At 43.9% G+C, this 21,390-nt stretch overlaps 1 protein-coding gene across 1 annotated transcript; it reads left to right on the forward strand.

Moving 5' to 3' along the window:
* Positions 1-6,753: 6,753 nt before the first annotated feature.
* On the forward strand, positions 6,754-20,408 carry LOC115191352 (zinc finger protein GLI4-like). Its single transcript, XM_029749228.1, has 4 exons — positions 6,754-6,799; positions 7,943-8,054; positions 8,370-8,488; positions 18,693-20,408. Exons 2-4 carry the CDS (start codon positions 7,952-7,954, stop codon positions 19,455-19,457), a joined length of 987 nt encoding a protein of 328 aa, XP_029605088.1. The 5' UTR covers positions 6,754-6,799; positions 7,943-7,951; the 3' UTR covers positions 19,458-20,408.
* Positions 20,409-21,390: the final 982 nt, after the last annotated feature.

Raw genomic sequence — 21,390 nt, forward strand, 5'->3', positions numbered from 1 at the left:
TTAGGATCACCACTTTAAGAATGTGAAATGTCAGAATTATTTATTTTAGCTTTTATTTCTTTCATCACATTCCCAGTGGGTCAGAAGTTTACACACTCAATTAGTATTTGGTAGCATTGTCTTTAAATTGTTTAACTTGGGTCAAACATTTCAGGTAGCCTTCCACAAGCTTCCCACAATAAGTTGGGTGAATTTTGGCCCATTCCTCCTGACAGAGCTGGTGTAACTGAGTCAGGTTTGTAGGCCTCCTTGCTCGCACACGTTTTTTCAGTTCTGCCCACTAACTTTCTATAGGATTGAGGTCAGGGCTTTGTGATGGCCACTCCAATACCCTGACTTTGTTGTCCTTAATCCATTTTTCCTACAACTTTGGAAGTATGCTTGGGGTCATTGTCCATTTGGAAGACCCATTTGCGACCAAGCTTTAACTTCCTGACTGATGTCTTGAGATGTTGCTTCAATATATCCACAAAATTTTCCTCCCTCATGATACCATCTATTTTGAAGTGCACCAGTCCCTCCTGCAGCAAAGCACCCCCACAACATGATGCTGCCACCCCCGTGCTTCACGGTTGGGATGGTGTTCTTCGGCTTGCAAGCCTCCCCCTTTTTCCTCCAAACATAACAATGGTCATTATGGCCAAACAGTTCTATTTTTGTTACATCAGACCAGAGGACATTTCTCCAAAAAGTACAATCTTTTTCCCCATGTGCAGTTGCAAACCGTAGCCTGGCTTTTTTTATGGCGGTTTTGGAGCAGTGTCTTTTTCCTTGCTGAGCAGCCTTTCAGGTTATGTCGATATTGGACTCGTTTTACTGTGGATATAGATACTTTTTGTACCTGTTTCCTCCAGCATCTTCACAAGGTCCTTGCTGTTGTTCTGGGATTGATTTGCACTTTTCGCACCAAAGTACGTTCATCTCTAGGACACAGAACTTCTCCTTCCTGAGCAAAATGACGGCTGCGTGGTCCCATGGTGTTTATACTTGCATACTATTGTTTGTACAGATGAACGTGGTACCTTCAGGCATTTGGAAATTGCTCCCAAGGATGAACGAGACTCGTGGAGATCTACAATTTGTTTTCTCAGGTCTTGGCTGATTTCTTTTGATTTTCCCATGATGTCAAGCAAAGGGGCACTGAGTTTGAAAGTAGGCCTTGAAATACATCCACAGTTACACCTCCAATTGACTCAAATGATGTCAATTAGCCTATCAGAAGGCTTCTAAAGCCATGACATAATTTCTGGAATTTTCCAAAGACACTTTTAGTGTATGTAAACCTCTGACCCACTGGAATTGTGATACAGTGAAATAGTCTGTCTGTAAAGAATTGTTGGAAAAATTACTTGTGTCATACACAAAGTAGATGTCCTCACCGACTTGCCAAAACTATAGTTCGTTAACATGAAATTTGTGGAGTGGTTGAAAAACGGGTTTTAATGACTCCAACCTAAGTGTATGTAAAATTCCGATTTCAACTGTAGCAACATGGTCTAGAAAAAGGAGCCAATTCAACAGCGCACTGATGTTTCTGAACCGCGGACAGGAACCGCTATCCAACGTGGGAGAAAGCGCATTTGTTATCATTTTTATTTCTGTTGCACCACAAATAAAGGGCAGAGATTTCTTCGATTACAGGGAAAGCTTAGACGAATCCAGGAGTTGCGACCCACTTACTCACTCAGGCATTACGACCCAGTGTCCATATCGATGGGGCCTTCTGATTCAACCGGGAACGTCCTTTTCGATCAGGTATTGACATAAAAACAACAGAGCTAAAGCCCAGCCTCAGGAGGGGGAGCCACAACAGGCAATAGTGAAGTGGAACGGTTCCTCTGCATGTTCTGTAACAAAGGCTTCAGCTGCCCCCAGAAGGTGGCGATCCACCAGTTGGTTCACACAGGTGAGAAATCGTTTGTCTGCCCCCAGTGTGAGAAGAGGTTCTACCACATGCACCAGCTGAAGATGCATCAGAAGGTCCCCAAGGGAGAGAGAATGTTCGCCTGGACACACTGTGGGAAGAGGTTCTCAGAGAGGAGCTATTCCACTCTACAACATAAAAAGTAGATCGTTTAGATCAAACCCTGCATTACAGACAAAGATACATTTTTATTGTTGTCAACAGAAAAGATCCACAGATGTATTTGGAATAGATGTATTTCAGATGTATTACAGTGTTGAATATTCCTGGGTAGAATATTGCATCCAGAAATTGTGTGATATAAGGCATATACAGTGGGTGAAAGAAGTATTTGAGCCCCTGCTGATTTTGTATGTTTGCCCACTGACAAAGAAATGATCAGTCTATAATTTTAATGGTAGGTTTATTTGAACAGTGAGAGACAGAATAACAACAAAGAAATCCAGAAAAACGCATGTCAAAAATGTTATAAATTGATTTGCATTTTAATGAGGGAAATAAGTATTTGATCCCCTCTCAATCAGAAAGATTTTTGGCTCCCAGGTGTCTTTTATACAGGTAACGAGCTGAGATTAGGAGCACACTCTTAAAGGGAGTGCTCCTAATCTCAGCTTGTTACCTGTATAAAAGACACTTGTCCACAGAACCAATCAATCAATCAGATTCCAAACTCTCCACCATGACCAAGACCAAAGAGCTCTCCAAGGATGTCAGGGACAAGATTGTAGACCTACACATGGCTGGAATGGGCTACAAGACCATCGCCAAGCAGCTTGGTGAGAAGGTGACAACATTTGGTGCGATTATTCGCAGATGGAAGAAACACAAAAGAACTGTCAGTATCCCTCTGCCTGGGGCTCCATGAAAGATCTCACCTCGTGGAGTTGCAATGATCATGAGAACGGTGAGGAATCAGCCCAGAACTACACGGGAGGATCTTGTCAATGATCTCAAGGCAGCTGGGACCATAGTCACCAAGAAAACAATTGGTAACACACTACGCCGTGAAGGACTGAAATCCTGCAGCGCCCGCAAGGTCCCTCTGCTCAAGAATACATATACATGCCCGTCTGAAGTTTGCCAATGAACATCTGAATGACAGAGGACAACTGGGCGAAAGTGTTGTGGTCAGATGAGACCAAAATGGAGCTCTTTGGCATCAACTCAACTCGCCATGTTTGGAGGAGGAGGAATGCTGCCTATGACCCCAAGAAAACCATCTCCACCGTCAAACATGGAGGTGGAAACATTATGCTTTGGTGGTGTTTTTCTGCTAAGGGGACAGGACAACTTCACCGCATCAAAGGGACGATGGACGGGGCCATGTACCGTCAAATCTTGGGTGAGAACCTCTTCCCTCAGCCAGGGCATTAAAAATGGGTCGTGGATGGGCATTCCAGCATGACAATGACCCAAAACACACGGTCAAGGCAACAAAGGAGTGGCTCAAGAAGAAGCACATTAAGGTCCTGGAGTGGCCTAGCCAGTCTCCAGACCTTAATCCCATAGAAAATCTGTGGAGGGAGCTGAAGGTTCGAGTTGCCAAGCGTCAGCCTCGAAACCATAATGACTTGGAGAAGATCTGCAAAGAGGAGTGGGACAAAATCCCTCCTGAGATGTGTGCAAACCTGGTGGCCAACTACAAGAAATGTCTGACCTCTGATTGCCAACAAGGGTTTTGCCCCCAAGTACTAAGTCATGTTTTGCAAAGGGGTCAAATACTTTTTTCCCTCATTTAAAATGCAAATCATTTTATAACATTTTTGACATGCATTTTTCTGGATATTTTTGTTGTTATTCTGTCTCTCACTGTTCAAATAAACCTACCATTAAAATTATAGACTGATCATTTCTTTGTAAATGGTCAAACGTACAAAATCAGCAGGGGATCAAATACTTTTTCCCCCCACTGTACAGTGCCTTCGGAAAGTATTCAGAGCCCTTGACTTTTTCCTCATGTTTCGTTACAGCCTTATTCTAAAATGGATTAAAAAAATCCAAAAACCTAAGCACACATGGTGCCAGAGGAGATGGCTGCAGTTTTACGGGCTCCTAACCAATTGTGCTATTGTGTGTTTTTTGCGTTATTTGAAAGTTATTTTGTACATAATGTTTCTGCCACCGTCTCTTATGACCGAAAGGAGCTTCTGGATATCATAACAGCGATTACTCACCTGGTACTGGACAAATATTTTTTCTTTAACATGTCAGATGCAAAGGATTTACTTAAGACGCCGAACATGGCCCAAATCCCCGTCATTCGCATGAAGAAGAGATGGAGATATAGGGGACGTAGGTCGGGGTTCCTTGTAAGAATCTGACAGCGAGTGAGTAATCCCCCCCACCATCAGTCATATTAGCCAACGTGCAATCATTGGATAATTAACTACATGATATCCGATCAAGACTATCCTACCAACGGGACATTAAACTGTAATATATCTTATGTTTCACCGAGTCATGATTGAACGACTGGGTTTTCCGGACATTGGCAAGATAGAACAGCTGCCTCCGGGAAAAGACAAGGGGTGTCAGTCTGTGTCTATTTGTCAATAACTGCTGGTGCACAAAATATAATATTAAGGAAGTCTTGAGGTTTTGCTCGCCTGAGGTAGAGTATCATGATAAGCACTATTTACCAGGAGACTTTATCTATATTTTTCGTAGCTGTCTATTTACCACCACAAACCGATGCTGGCACTAAGACCACACTCAACATGTTGCAAATGGCCATAAGCAAACAAGAAAATGCTCATCCAGAGGCGGCACTCCTTGTGGCCGGGGACTTTAATGCAGGGAACCTTAAATCTGTTTTACCTCATTTCTAACAGCGTGTTACATGTGCAACCAGAGAAAAAAAGAAGAAAAAAAAACTAGACCACCTATACTCCACACACAGAGACGTGTACAAAGCTCGCCCTCCACTTGGCAAATCTGACCATAATTCGATCCTCCTGATTGCTGTTTTCAAGCAAAAACTAAAGAAGGAAGTACCAATATGGAAGTGGTCAGACGACGCAGATGCTTAAGCTACAGGACTGTTTTGCTAGCACAGACTAGAATATGTTCCGGGATTCTTCCGGCATTGAGGAGTACACCACATCAGTCACTGGCTTCATCAATAAGTACATCTGACGTCGTCCCCACAGTGACCGTACGTACATACCCCAACCAGAAGCCATAGATTACAGGCAACATCCGCACTGAGCTAAGTGGTAGATCTGCCGCTTTCAAGGATTGGGACTCTAACACTTATAAGAAATCCTGCTATGCCCTCCGACCAACCATCAAAAAGGCAAAGCGTCAGTACAGGAAGGACTAAGATTGAATCCTACTATACCGGCTCCGACGCTCATCAGAGCTTGCAAACTATTACGGACAACAAAGGGAAGCACAGCCACGAGCTGCCCAGGGACACGAGCCTACCAGACGAGCTAAATTACTTCTATGCACGCTTGGAGGCAAGCATGAGAACACCAGCTGTTCCGGACGACTGTGTGATCACACACTCCGTAGCCAATATGAGTAAGACCTTTAAACAGGTCAACATTCACAAGGCCGCAGAGCCAGACGGATTACCAAGACATGTACTCCAAGCATGCGCTGACCAACTGGCAAGTCTTCACTGACATTTTCAACCTGTCCCTGACCGATTCACCATAGTCCCTGTGCCCAAGAACACCAAGGTAACCGGCCTAAATGACTACCAACCCGTAGCACTCACGTGTGTAGCCATGAAGTGCTTTGAAAGGCTGGTCATGGCTCACAACACCATTATCCCAGAAACTCTAGACCCATTCCAATTTGCATACCACCTCAACAGATCCACAGATGACGAAATATCTATTGCACTCCACACTGCCCTTTCCCACCTGGACAAAAGGAACACCTATGTGAGAATGCTATTCATTGACTACAGCTTTGCATTCAACACCATAGAGCTCTCAAAGCTCATCACTAAGCTAAGGACCCTGGGACTAAACACCTCCCTCTGCAATTGGATCCTGGACTTCCTGAAGGGCCGCCCCCAGGTGGCAAGGGTAGGTAACAACATATCTGCCACACTGATCCTCAACACGGGGGCCCCTCGGGTGGGTGCTGTACTCCCTGTTCACCCATGACTGCATGGTCAAGCACGACTCCAACACCACCATTAAGTTTGCTGACGACAACAGTGGTAGGTCTGATCACCGACAATGATGAGACAGCCTACAGGGAGGAGGTCAGAGACAACAACCTCTCCCTCAACGTGATCAAGACAAAGGAGATGATCGTGGACTACAGGAAAAGGAGGGTCGAGCATGCCCCCATTCTCATCGACGGGACTGTAGTGGAGCAGGTTGAGAGCTTCAAGTTCCTTGGTGTCCACATCTTTAGTATACATCATATCTGATCTCACCCTATTCTGCATACACCAGACAGTGCTTTATAACCATTATAGACTTACTAAATATACCTACACACTAGCAAACACCTACTGTACACGTCAAAATAGTTGTCCAATTTGTCTGATGTTGACTTGACTTATCACAGCTGACTTATTTTTACCCACATCATTTATGTCCACCATGATGTATTTAACAACAAAGTAATTCTGTAACTACCGTATAGGACTCAAACGTAGTGGGGATGGGTAAACACTTTATTATCTGTGTGTACGTACCTGAGGGAGTGTATGTCTGTGTAATCGGTATCACCTCTCTCTTCCAGGAGGAGGAGGGTCCAGAGGTGCTGCTGGTGAAGGAGGAGGGCTGTGAGGAGGGTCTGGGGAACCCTGAGGGGACCATGGTCATGGAGGACAACCAGACTACACCTCCTCCTGAACCCACAGAGGAACCAGCTGAGCAGCACAGGACCACACACAGTCTCACTGAGGTGAGCCCACTGAACTACTGTCTGAATGGTTTTAGGCCAGGGCCTGTATACACAAAGCCTCTCAGAGTAGGAGTGCTGATCTAGGATCAGTTTTGCCTTTTAGATCATAGTCTTATTCATTATGTCGACAAGTCGATCAGCACTTCTACTCTGAGACGCTTTGTAGATACGGGCTCAGGTCTTGATTAATTTTGTCTAAAGTATGGGACCATGCCTTTAAATGATCAAACCATTAAAGAGAGTGAAGTAAACAAATCAACTAACATGTTTGCATAGTACTCATAACAATCCCTCATTGCCAAATCAGAGATGCTCCATAGCAGGGTGCAAATATCCAATTTTGGTAACACTTTACTTGACACCTAGCATCGTAACGTTATGACACGGTCATATCTATGTAACATAACTTGTCATATGGTCATAACACTGTCATGACACATATTTACACCTGTTGTGACATATTACATTATTGTATGGCACATAAATGTCAAAACCCACATTTATTCAACTGTGTTTTTTGCCAAGTTTGCCAAGTTTCTTTTTGAACGTTTTCGTACATCCTTTGTTGTTGTCATGTTTTTGTTTTAAGGAACTTGTAGAAAATACACTGACACTGTCATGAAGCATTATGACCATCGTGTATCACTTTACTTGGACTAAGAAAATACACTTTGACACTGTCAAGAAGCATTATGACCAGTATGATCAGAATCATGTAAGTCAGATAGGCCTATCACGTACATGCCCTTATGTCAGTCATCAGTCAAAAAGAGGGTGTTTTGTCCTGCTCCTGAAATCTGCTCCTGCATTCATCCCAGTCATCAGCAACAGGGCATTGGGGAAGGTGCATGTCTGACATCAATGTGTGCGCAACTACAATAATAATTTAATATGGTCAATTTCAGAAAATGTTCTAGGTAGGATTTGTGGGGTTTGACACTTGTAGGTGTCATAACCAGCCATAAAATAATGCAATATGTCACAAGAGGTCTAAGTATGTGCTATGACAGTGTTATGACCATAACTGGTCATGTCAGCTGTTATAACATAATACTGTTATGACCGTGTTATGATGCTAGGTGTCAAGTAAAGTGTTACCCAGATGTCTTGATCCAACATCCTCTCATTCTGTATCTCTTCCAGTCAGTAGACATGGAGGATGGGAAGCCTGATCTGCTGCTGGTCAAAGAGGAGACAATAGAAGATGGACCAGAGAACATTGATCTGCTGAGTGGACTAAAGATGGGGGAGCAAGGTAAGGGAGAAATACATATAGCCTACATACTAATAGTAATAGATCTTCAATGGGAATAGTGATGCACCTGGCTATTATTTTTCTTCATTAAAAAAATGAAATCAATACAACTTATGTTTACATTAGCTTACAATTGGCTCATTCATCCCCCTCCTCTCCCCTGTAACTATTCCCCAGGTCGTTGCTGTAAATGAGAATGTGTTCTCAGTCAACTTACCTGGTAAAATAACGGTAAAATTAAAAAACATATGAAATCCATATGTAGAGTTTTCTCTTCCATATTTGTAAAGTCTATTTTCGAAACTCTTCCTGCAGGTGATTGGATGGAGGCTAAAAGAGGAGACTGTGCGGCCATCTTCGATTCCCAGACCCAGACTGGTGCAGCTAAGGGCCGAGAGGATGACATCACTGAGCAGGCCAGGACCAGAGGCGAGGTCAGTGGATGGGACAGCGTCCTCAACTCTGGGCTGGGGAACAACACTGTTAACTACAACCAGAAACAGACAGTCGAACACAAAACACCAACTGAATTTAGTCTCCATGACAACAGACTGGCTGAGACCAGGACGAGGTGTAGATTTGGTCTGCGGGGACGGGGAGGTGTCCCTATGCAGCGAAAGAGAACAGACACAGACTCGGCTAGCGATGCTCCGTCCTGCTCCTATAGTTGTGATTCAGAGAGACTGATGGTGCCTCAGCTTAACCCCCTAACAGGTGCTGCCTTCAGCCTGCCTTATATAGGATCTATCAACTGGAACATGGACCCTGTGACAACACAGACACTCCCTGGCCTTCATCCTCCTCACACTCTCCTCCTGTTAAACCAGACCTCAGACAATACCAGTGTCTCAACACTAAATAGCTACACAAGCCCGATGACAAATGACATTAGTAGTAATACCATCAGTAGATCTGGTGGCAAAGAGAAGCGCTTCCCGTGTTCATTCTGTGGGAAAGCCTTCAGTTTCCCCAAACACGTGGAGATCCACCAGAGGATGCACACGGGGGAGAAACCGTTCAGCTGTAGCCAGTGTCACATGCGCTTTGCCCAGGCTGGCCACCTGAAGAGGCACCAGAGAGTCCACACAGGGGAGAAACCCTACAGCTGCCCCCAGTGTGAGAAGAGGTTCTCCCGCCAGCCCCAGCTGAAGAGGCACCTGAAGGTCCACACAGGAGAAAGGCCGTTCGCCTGTACGCACTGTGGGAAGAGGTTCTCCGAGAGGAGCTCTCTCAGGATACACCAGCAGAAAATGCACACCGCCCATGTACAGTGAGGGGGAAAAAAGTATTTGATCCCCTGCTGGTTTTGTACGTTTGCCCACTGACAAAGAAATGATCAGTCTATAATTTTAATGGTAGGTTTATTTGAACAGTGAGAGACAGAATAACAACAGAAAAATCCAGAAAAACACATCAAAAATGTTATAAGTTGATTTGCATTTTAATGAGGGAAATAAGTACTTGACCCCTCTGCAAAACATGACTTGGTACTTGGTGGAAAAACCCTTGTTGGCAATCACAGAGGTCAGACGTTTCTTGTAGTTGGCCACCAGGTTTGCACACATCTCAGGAGGAATTTTGGCCCACTCCTCTTTGCAGATCTTTTCCAAGTCATTAAGGTTTCGAGGCTGACGTTTGGCAACTCGAACCTTCAGCTCCCTCCACAGATTTTCTATGGGATTAAGGTCTGGAGACTGGCTAGGCCACTCCAGGACCTTAATGTGCTTCTTCTTGAGCCACTCCTTTGTTGCCTTGGCCGTGTGTTTTGGGTCATTGTCATGCTGGAATGCCCATCCACGACCCATTTTTAATGCCCTACCTGAGGGAAGGAGGTTCTCACTCAATATTTGACGGTACATGGCCCCGTCCATCGTCCCTTTGATGCGGTGAAGTTGTCCTGTCCCCTTAGCAGAAAAACACCCCCAAAGCATAATGTTTCCACCTCCATGTTTGACGGTGGGGATGGTGTTCTTGGGGTCCTCCTCCAAACACGGCGAGTTGAGTTGATGCCAAAGAGCTCCATTTTGGTCTCATCTGACCACAACACTTTCACCAGTTGTCCTCTGAATCATTGATGTTCATTGGCAAACTTCAGATGGGCCTGTATATGTGCTTTCTTGAGCAGAGGGACCTTGCGAGCGCTGCAGGATTTCAGTCCTTCACAGCGTAGTGTGTTACCAATTGTTTTCTTGGTGACTATGGTCCTAGCTGCCTTGAGATCATTGATAAGATCCTCCCGTGTAGTTCTGGGCTGATTCCTCACCGTTCTCATGATCATTGCAACTCCACGAGGTGAGATCTTGCATGGAGCCCCAGGCCGAGGGAGATTGACAGTTCTTTTGTGTTTCTTCCATTTGCGAATAATCGCACCAACTGTTGTCACCTTCTCACCAAGCTGCTTGGCGATGGTCTTGTAGCCCATTCCAGCCTTGTGTAGGTCTACAATCTTGTCCCTGACATCCTTGGAGAGCTCTTTGGTCTTGGCCATGGGGGAGAGTTTGGAATCTGATTGATTGATTGCTTCTGTGGACAGGTGTCTTTTATACAGGTAACAAGCTGAGATTAGGAGCACTCCCTTTAAGAGTGTGCTCCTAATCTCAGCTCATTACTTGTATAGAAGACACCTGGGAGCCAGAAATCTTTCTGATTGAGAGGGGTTCAAATACTTATTTTCCTCATTAAAATGCAAATCAATTTATAACGTTTTTGACATGTGTTTTTCTGGGATTCTGTCTCTCACTGTTCAAATAAACCTACCATTAAAATTATAGACTGATCATTTCTTTGTCAGTGGGCAAATGTACAAAATCAGCAGGGGATCGAATACTTTTTTCCCTCACTGTATAGAGTGTAGTGACATGTAATGTAGTACTAGTTAGTTTATAGTTAATTCTGTTGGTTTTGGATGTAGTAGGGAACTGGATGAGGTGAACTGAGGAAATAATGAGTATGATGAGGCAGAGTACATGATATGGTGATGGTGTCTGTACAAATGCTTCACTGATGAAGAGTGACAAACTGTCCCTTTAAGGTTGATGCTGGTGTTTTATAATAAGGAAATGATAGTGCCTTAATTAATGTTTACTTTAAATAAAGTAGTAATGTGTAATGTTGAACCTTTTCCAACGTTTATTTTATCAAAGCGAGATTACCAGATTTACAGAAGTTATTCTACACTGAATAAAAATAAACGCAACAATATTTTACTGAATTAAAGTTAAGGAAATCAGTTAATATAAATAAATTCATTAGTCCCTAATCTAAGGATTTCACATGACTAGGAATCAGTGTTGTGTTCGAGACCACCTAAAGCGAGACCGATTCAAGACCAAGACCAGAGAAAATTGAGTCCGAATCAAGACCAAATCAAGACCAGAAAAATTTGTCCAATTCAACACCATGATTGTAATTTTGTCAAATCTCCACCATTGTAAGAGTTCAAAATGTCCAATATTTCTGTGTTCATATTTCAGAAGAACATATGAATTCTTTAAACATTCAGAAAGGTGAAAGAAATGCATGCTGAGGGAAAATAAAGCCACTCTAGAAATTATTACTAACCCAAACAATGAGGACCTTCTACGCCTAAGGATTTTAAAAATATAACCTTTATTTAACTAGGCAAGTCGGTTAAGAACAAACTCTTATTTACAAATGATGGCCTACCGCCCTATGGGACTCCCAATCACGGCTGGTTGTGATACAGCCTGGACTTGGACCAGGGTGTCTGTAGTGACGCCTCAAGCACTGAGATGCAGTGCCTTAGACTGCTGCTCCACTCGGGAGCCCCTGAGTATTTACAACATATTTATAATGATAATAATAATTCTAATTATATTCTTTTCAATGATATTGATTTAATCTATAACATATTTGTTGGAAAGGAAATGGTTAACACTGAAGAGAAAAAAGATCCAATCAGGATTTTTCTTTGGTGGTCTCTGGGGAGATAAATCTAGCTAGCTAAGTAAGCCATTGGCTAGGCCACCAGAAGCTAGACAGAAAGGATCTGCCATTCAACTGTATAAGGGCAACATTTTGGCGTGACAGTGGAATCAACCAATCACATTTTGAATTGTAATGGGTGGGACCAGCAGGTCACTCCGCAATAGGGAGCAGTAGTTCTCAAGGTCTAGCCAACTATCTTTTGTTGTAGGCTAGTTTGCAGTGGCTGCAGCAGTTGTTATTGAAGATGTTGTTGCTAATTTGTTAGCTTCTCACTTTTCAAGAATAACTTTCAACAAGAAGTTAAGTTTCAAATGATCATCATCTGGTGAGTTACAGTTTTTTTTATTGGAGCTCACTTGCTTTTCTTAGCCATTTCTTTGAAAATAACTTGTGTGAAACATTGTTGCATTTAAACTTTAGTTCACCGGTTACTTTGTGTGTTAAATGTGAAATGTTTTTTGCAATGGGAAGTAGTAGTTGTACATTTCGATTACGAAATGCTTTGCCTAATGGTTGTGTTTTTGTACCCTTATGATTGGGAACTACTGGCTTATTATGTCAGTGTGAATTGACTGCTTATTTTTAACATCATGCTGTGTGTGACTGCTGTCTTTCCATCGGCCCTATGTAGTGATGCCTGGAGAAGTGTGTATACTCAAATTTTCCCAAAATTTCCCAAACTGCCTGCCCAGCTGAGGCAAGGCACCCTATGTTTTCCTATGGTTTTTAATTAGTATTCCTATATATTTTTCAGATTTGCATTCTCAATCACACTTTTTTTTTAACAGAAAAAACTAAAATGTGATGTTCTAAGTCCATAACAATGCTTAAACCACATCCTGAGACCATTTTGGAGGTCTGGGGGGGTGGGGGAAATATATATATATTTGAGGTGAGGAGTATTTTTGTAATAATAATAAATCATTTTTTTGCTCAATCTGATTGGGTGGGCATGATGACTGAATTGTGCATCAGAAATAGCCTACTAAAAGACTTTTTCAATACCTGGTTTGCATACCCATTTACTTGTAGATCATAAGTTGAAACGTCTTTCCTACCAATCCTACCGGCTACCGATGTCATTCTTATGCGACCTGCTCCATGCCAAAACCAGTTGAGAGCTGTACGCTCTTGCTGCCTGCAGATGATATCCTTCTGAAACTAGGCTGTGCGGCGCGCTTGTGAATATATTTCACATGCTTTGCGATTGTGTAGGCTACTTTGTGCATGATCTCTCTATTGTACTACATAACTGATAAGTTGTATACCTCCGCAACACTACTTTGATAGGCGTCAATGGGGATTAAGAAGTGAGTATACGAAATGCCCAAAAGTGCACTCCTACATGAGTGCACTGGTATTACCATTGTTGTCCTTTCAGCATCACGAACCTGTCACACAACTGAAGGTCCAACAGGTTCGCCACTGCGCAAACATGTCTATAATAGATATAAAGACTGCAGGTATTAATGTTTCAAGAAAGGAGGGTATATATTTGGCCTGGCAAAGCGTGTTATGGAGTCTAGTTGATAGGTAATCGACTAGCTGGGTTGTTCCCCAGACCCCGTATGTAGGGACTTGTACAATGCTTGAACATGGCTATTGAACTTGACATTTGTGTCTGTCTTTATTCTTTAATCTAACATACCATGTTTCTGTATGATATCAGAAGTGTCTCGAAAAACCACACGTTTGTTATTTTTGTAGCAAAGTACAGTGTTGGCGCAGTTACGTTCCATATGCGAACACACGCCGTTTCCTACTGCCAATGTTCGTCACACCACTGATCAACTTGTTGTTAGCTGGCTAGTTAGCATCACTACCTACCTCGATGGCTGAAGGCAAAGAGATCTATTCCATCGCTATGGCAGTGAACATTCTGCCACCAAAATCCATGGTTCTCACAGGGGACTGGAATACTAATTGGGACAACTTCAGGGATGAATTCAAGGACTATGCGCTGGCGACCGGTCTACATGAAAAACCCAATGAGGTCCAAGTGGCAACTCTGAGGAGTTTAATGGGCAGCGATTCCAGGCACATCTACTTGCACAATCTCCCCCTCACAGCACAACAACAGGGTGATGGAAAGGCCATACTGGATGCATTGGATAATTACTTCAAACCCGCCAGGAACGTCATTTAGGAGCGGTTCGTTTTTGGAAGCTGCAAACAGGAAGAGGGTGAGTCAGTAAACTACTTTGTAACCTGTTTGAGAGAAAGAGCCGCTACTTGTGAATACAGGGGATTGAAAGATTAACTGATTCATGACAAAAATAGTCCTGGGAATTGCAAATGAAGACATGCGCCGGCGTCTACTAAGAGAGAGAGGCTTAACATTAGTAACTGCCATTGAAATGTGCCGCACTGTCGAGGTCACTGACATGAGAATGAGAGCAATGGAAATCGAAACCCAACGCACCGACGTTGATACTGTTCACGCTGTTGCCAGGCAAACATTCAGACAAAATAAATCGAGGCAGAGTAATTCACCACAAACGGTGAACACAGACAGCCCATAGCATGCAAATACTGTGGAAATGCACACGCAAGAGACAAAGAGCACTGCCCTGCCTACGGAAAACCATGCAGAGCTTGTGGAACTAATAATCACTTTGCAAAAGTGTGTCTCAAAAGCAAAAGAAGGGAGAGAGGGAAAGATTCACTGTGTTGATGTCACTCAGTGTTCAGAACAGTGAAAGTGACATTTACATGCATGAATCCATTGGGGCTGTACACTCAAGAGGGAAGAAATGGTTTGTGGCACTACGATTACACAACAAGCTGCAACAATGTCAACTGGATTCCGGTGCTATGTACAACGTAATGAGCTACAAAGACAAAAATCAACCTGGCACTTGACACACATCTCTTGCCCAGCGATATTAGACTAAAGCTGTACTCAGGAGAGCTAATGAGCTCTATGGGCATCTTTGAGACCCATAGCTGGAGTTTGAGATCGTGAAAACCAGTCAACATCCTCTCCTCTCACGCTCTACATGCGAACGCCCGGGATGGATGCAGTTCACTGTACCAAATGACCTGCACATCACGGAGCTTGTCCAGCAAGGACCCCTCAACTACTCAGCAGATATGACAATGTATTCAACGGGCTCGTTGAATCAGTACCTGGGGAAGTACACTTTGAATTGGATGAGAGCGTCTCTCTAGTCCAGTGTGCTCCTCACAATGTGCCCATTGCAATGAAACTGGATGTGAAGGCACAGCTGGACAAGTATGAGGTCGATGGCCACATGACATCTGTGACTGAACCAACTGACTGGATCAGCAATATGGTCATAGTGAAAAAGCCAGAGAAGCTGAGGGTCTGCATCGACCCAAAGCATCTGAACCAAGCACTGAAACGCTCCCACTACATCATGCCGACACTGGAGGATGGCCTTTACAAGCTTCCCAAGGCCAGAATGTTCACCTTTGTGGACACCCGAGATGCATTCCTGCAATGCAAGCTACTTGTGAATACAGGGGATTGATCAGTTAAGAAGAAGACGCAGTTCAAGGTGAAAGACGTCCACTTCCATGGCCACATTCTGTTGGCGAAAGGTCTGAAGCCGGATCCAGACAAAGTCAGAGCGATCCTCGACATGCCAAACCCGTCTGATGCAAAAGGAGTGCAGCGTCTCATCGGTTTTGCAAAGTTCATGTCACACCTATCAGCAGTCTGTGAGCATCTGCACCGGCTGCTGGACAAAGACACACCATGGCACTGGCTACCCAAAAACAAGGCCGCAGTGCAGGAGATAATCTCTGGCTTCATCCATGTCAGTGTTGCGCTACTACGATGTTACGAAGCCTGTCACAATCCAGAGTGACTCCAGCCAAAGTGGACTTGGATGCTGCCTTATGCAGGACATCCTGTTGTGTTTGCCTCGAGCGCTCAACCCACAAACAAAACTATGCACAAATTGAGAGAGTGCCTCAGCATCGTCTTCTCCTGCCAGCGCTTCCATCACTACTTATATGGTCAAGAGCTGGTCACCTCTGAAACTGACCACAAACCACTCATTGCCATATTCAGTAAACCTCTCAACGCGCCCAATAGGCTTCAAAGCATGCTCCTGACTCTGCAAAACTACAGCCTGAAGGCTGTCTACAAGCCAGGCCCAGAGATGTACATCAGTAACACCCTGAGCAGGGCAACAGCACAATGTACAGGCAGAGGCACTGCCTATCAGCGGCATGCCATCTGTTCGCTACAGCAGGAACAACAAGATGTTCAACAGATCAATCAGGCAGACTACTTAAACGTCACAAATCACCGCCTAACTCAGATCAGGCAACACACTGACAAGGACAAACACCTACAGTCACTGAAGTCCATGGTTCCCACAGGTTGGCCGTACCTGAAAGAGGAGACACCTTTCGAGTTGAGATCAGTGTGCAAAATGGCATCTTGTTCGGAGGTCAGAAGGCCATTATCCCCAAATCACTACATCCAGAGATGCTTACCCGCATACACTCCAGTTATGTTGGAGGTGACGCATGCTACCGCCAGGCACGTAAAACATTATACTGGCCAAACATGCAAGTAGAAATTAAAGACTCAGCAGCTGTACCACATGCAACGAGTATGCTCATGAACAGCAAAAGGAAACCATGATGTCGCACGAACTGCCTCAAGGGCCTGGCAAATCGTCAGCATGGATTTATTCAGCCACAGACAAATGGACTATTATCGTTGATCACTACTCTGACTTTTGGGAAATGTAACTGCTCCCTGACTTGTCTGCAGAGACGGCCCTAAAGCGCTGCAAGGCCAGCCTGACAAGGTCATCACGGACAATGGCCCACAATTCACTGCACAGTTCAAGCGTTTCGCCTCAGAATGGGAGTTTGACCACACGTGACCGCTCCAAGGCACCCAAAGGCAAATGGCAAGGCAGGGTCAGCTGTCAAGATTCCAAAAAAACCTGTTACGCAAGGCCTTGCATGACAGCAATGACCCATGGAAAGCCATCTTACAGTGGAGGAACACACCCACTGAAAACATGGACAGCAGCCCAGTGCAACGCCTTCTGTCCAGTTGTCTGAAGACTACCATCCCCGTAGCTAACAAGCTACTTGAGCCCTGTGTTATGGTTGGCATCGTAGACAAACTGCAACACAGAAAGCAGCTCGCTAACTGCTTCTACGACCGGACTGTTCGAGACCTACCAGAGCTGGAGGTGGGTGAAACAATAAGGATGAAACCGCTGCCGGGAGACCACATAGGACTTTGGAGGCTGGGCATGTGTCTACAGAGAGTTGCACCACGTTCTTACCTGGTGGAAGACGGTGGGTCCCTCCATCGTCGTAATCGGGTCGATCTGCATGGAGGAAAGCAGACAACAAACCAGAACACACCATACACTCAACTAGATGAACTGGATCACAGTCCAGGCCTAAGGGAAAGGGGCGCAGAATTGAAACATGAGCCAACTGAGGGTGAGGCTTCTACTCCACCAAGCTCTCCAGCTCGTGGCCCTAACTCTACCCCTGTCAGAGCCCATACTTACTTCTGGGTTGGTCGGCTGTGTAAGCCACCGAACAGGCAAGGGACTGTGTTAACTCGTCCTCTCTTATATATATTAACAGGAAGAGGACAACTGAAGTAAAAAAGAAATGTAATGCATTTTCATTTGTTATGAACTTAATGTTGTGCTGTTATGTTTGCACTTTCTATTGAAACAATAATGTTACGGAGTCTAGTTGACAGGTAATCGACTAGCTGGACTGTTCCCCGGACCCCGTATGTAGGGACTTGTACAATGTTTGAACATGGCTATTGAACTTGATATTTGTGTCTGTCTTTATTCTTTAATCTAACATATCATACAGAAACAAACCTGTTTTATGCACTTACTGAATGGAAGCTGATAATTATGAATTTTGTACTCTGCTGGACTCTGCTGGTTTATGGAAGAAGTTACAAGGCTTCACTGTCTGAGACAGAGTCAAGACTGAGTACAAATGTATGCGACACCGAGACAAGAAAACCACTCAAAATGTGGTCTCGAGACCGATCTCGGGTACTATAACACTGCTAGGAATACAGATACCTTAAAAAGAGTAGGGGAGTGGATCAGAAAAACAGTCACTATCTGGTGTGCCATCTGCCTGGTACAGTTGAAACAGGGATTCATTTGTGAAGAGCATACTTCTCCAGCATGCCAGTAGCCATCGAAGATGAGCATTTGCCCACTGAAGTCAGGTCGAGACCCTGGTGAGGACGACGAGCACGAAGATGAGCTTCCCTCAGACGGTTTCTGACAGTTTGTGCAGAAATTCTTTGGTTGTGCAAACCCACAGTTTCATCAGCTGTCCGGGTGGCTGGGCTGGCATGGTTATACGTGGTCTGCTGATTTTTTTAAATAATAAACTCCAGTGGCTCAATATTGATACTTGAATCACAGTGTTAGAGATGGGTTTGACTGTGGTTTACATTTTATTATAAAACTGGGTGGTTCGAGCCCTGAATGATGATTGGCTGAACACCGTGGTATATCAGACAGTATACCACGAGGATGACAAATCACTTATTTTTACTGTTCTAATTATGGTGGAACCAGCTGATAATAGCAATAAGGCATGAGGAGGCATGCTATATAATTTTTTCATGTGTCTGTGTATACAGCAAGAGTTTCTTATATAAACCTTTTATATGCTCTTCTGTACAATTTGTGTTTACAGTCTGCGGTCCATGAGGACCTGCTGATGTCCAGTGTTGCTGACGGGAGAGACTGGACCTCTGAAGCACCTGGTCACAAACCCTGGCCCCGGATCAGAACCCTGGATCAGGAGCCGTTGCTCTTCCTTCCCGAGTTAGGACCAGGACCCAACCACGAAGGACCGAGACTCCACCACCACCACACCGAACACAACCAGTGGACAGGTGGACTGAACAACCTCAGTCCTGGTGGTCATCAGAGAGACAGAGGATCCAGTCTGCAGCCCAGACCTTTCTCTTCACAGTCTCAGTGCAGGGATGAAGCAGGGCCTGGGGCTGATAGAGATAGACCCTCCTGTTCCTATGATACAAACACCACAGTATCCATGATGAACAGAGCAGGTCACCCTGGGCTTCAGCCTTCACAGAGAGTGGTGGGAGACCCCCCTGGTGGTAGTCTATCAGCAAGTCTGTCTTCTCCTTCAGGATCTTGTCTAATGCCTGGTGACTGGGTTCATAGAAAGCCTGGGTCTAGCCTTCCTCAGCTACCTCATGGTTACCCCATGAATACAGACAGGGTCAGGATGGGACGGATTAGGACGGACGCCGACAAGCCATATGCCTGCCCCACGTGTGGGAAGCGCTTCGCTGAGGCGAGCTATGTGAAGAAGCACCAGACTGTTCACACCAAGGAGAGGCCCTTCAAGTGCAAACTATGTTACAAGAGCTTCTCCTTCCTGAGTAACCTTATCAGACATAGGAGTGTCCACAATGGGGAGAAATCGTAGCAGTGTGGCTTGAGATGTACATAGGGGATATCTGAGAACCATTCTTTATCTGACATATTATAGTTATCATGTGAAGTGTCATTGGGTAAGAGGGTAATTAACCACATACCCCTCACTAACCCTTTGTTAACTTGTCATTTGAAACAGGCTTGAGTAAATCTGTTTTTAGAGAGACAGTAAACCTAGGCTAGAACAAGGATATTTGAATATTAACCTTACTGAGGTGATGTAGATGGAATAAAGTAATTATTCTCTTCTCTATTCTTGCTAACACACTGTTCTTTCTAAAAGAGTCTGCACTCAGCTCAAAAGATAGCAATAATAGGAGATTTTGTGTAATGTACACTGAACAAAAATATGAATGCAACATGTAAAGTGTTGGTCCCATGTTTCATGAGCTGAAAAAGATACCAGAAATGTTCCATATGCACAAAAAGCTTATTTCTCTAACATGTTGTGCACAAATTTGTTTACATCCCTGTTAGTGAGCATTTCTACTTTGCCAAGATCCACCTGTCCAGTGTGGCATATCAAGAAGCTGATTAACATTATTTTCTCTTCTGCTCTATTCTTGCAAACACACTGTTCTTTAGAGCGTTGGGCCAGTAACCGAAAGGTTGCTGGATCGACTTCCCGAACTGACAAGGTAAAAAAATATTTTGTTCTGCCCCTGAGCAAGGCAGTTAACCCACTGTTCCCCGAGCACTGAAGACGTGGATGTCGATTAAAGCAGCCCCCAGCACCTCTCTGATTCAGACACATTTCAGTTAAAGGCATTCAGTTGTACAACTGAATAGGTAACCCCCTTTCCCTTTGTAAACAAGTTAGTCACAAAAGGTGGCGAGGCCTTCAAATTATGTAAACGCCATGCACATATACATTCAATAATGACAAACCGTCCCTTTGCAAGTCAGAATGTTTAATAAAGTTAATTTGAACTTACTCTGCCAATTGTCCGTGGTGTTCGTCCTTCTGTTGGTATACATTTTAGACAAAATGTCAACAGGACAGTGTTATTAACCCGACTTCAAAACACGGATCTTTGTGTGTGGCAATCAAGATTTTTTTGCCTGTGCACAAGACGGAAGTACGTGCACACGCGACGTATTCATTTTTTAAAATTTGTATTTTTAAAAAAATTTTTTTTATTAACAGTAACATGCAAAACATAAACATAACAGCCAGAGGGATTCCAAAGAAATGAGATTTTTTTTTTTATAAAACTATTCCACATTATATCAAATCAAATACAGACATATAGCGAATACATTTTTTTGACATTTTGTTTTGTATACGTTTTAAAGACTAAATAGTTTTCCACATCAGATAAAAAAATTAAGAAAAGGGGCTTTTTCTTCATAAATTTTGATTTGTGTATGAAACATTTTCCTAATAAAATAAAGAGATTTATGACATACTCACGTTCAATTGTGGAATCAGTGTAGTAAAAAAATATGTCAAACTTAGAAATTTCAATGGTTGTATGCAATTTGAGGCCAAGATATAGTTTTACATCAGTCCAGAACACTTCAAACTATTACACGGATAGAATCTAGGGATTATCTTAAAGGAGATCTCCTTCACTTTATTGGTCACCATAAATTCGTGTGGAGTGAGCCAAGCACGGCGCCAGTTTACATCAAACGATGAAGCCCAACAAAATATCGCAGATGGAATAAACTTCCTGTAGAAAATATCCCTTAATAAACGATAGTTGAATTTCTGTCACGATTCCCACCGACGGTGGCGCCCCCTCCTGCTTGGGTGGCGCTCGGCGGTCGTCGTCACTGGCCTATTAGCTGCCACCGATTCCCTTTTTGGTTTTCCCTTTTTTTGGTTTTGGGCACCTGTGTTCAGTTTAGTTAATTAGCGGGGCTATTTAATTTAGCTGGCCCGCTTCCGTATTGTGCGGGATTGTTTCTTGTCAGACGGC

This window comes from Salmo trutta, chromosome 4, assembly GCF_901001165.1.
Source record: "Salmo trutta chromosome 4, fSalTru1.1, whole genome shotgun sequence".
Classification (NCBI taxonomy): Eukaryota; Metazoa; Chordata; class Actinopteri; order Salmoniformes; family Salmonidae; genus Salmo; species Salmo trutta.

Coding starts and splice junctions, on each gene's coding strand:
- LOC115191352 (XM_029749228.1), top strand. CDS start 7,952: ATGGAGGATGGGAAGCCTGATCTGCTGCTGGTCAAAGAGGAGACAATA. Junction 8,055..8,369: donor ACTAAAGATGGGGGAGCAAG/GTAAGGGAGAAA, acceptor CTCTTCCTGCAG/GTGATTGGATGGAGGCTAAA. Junction 8,489..18,692: donor AGGCCAGGACCAGAGGCGAG/GTCAGTGGATGG, acceptor TTGTGTTTACAG/TCTGCGGTCCATGAGGACCT.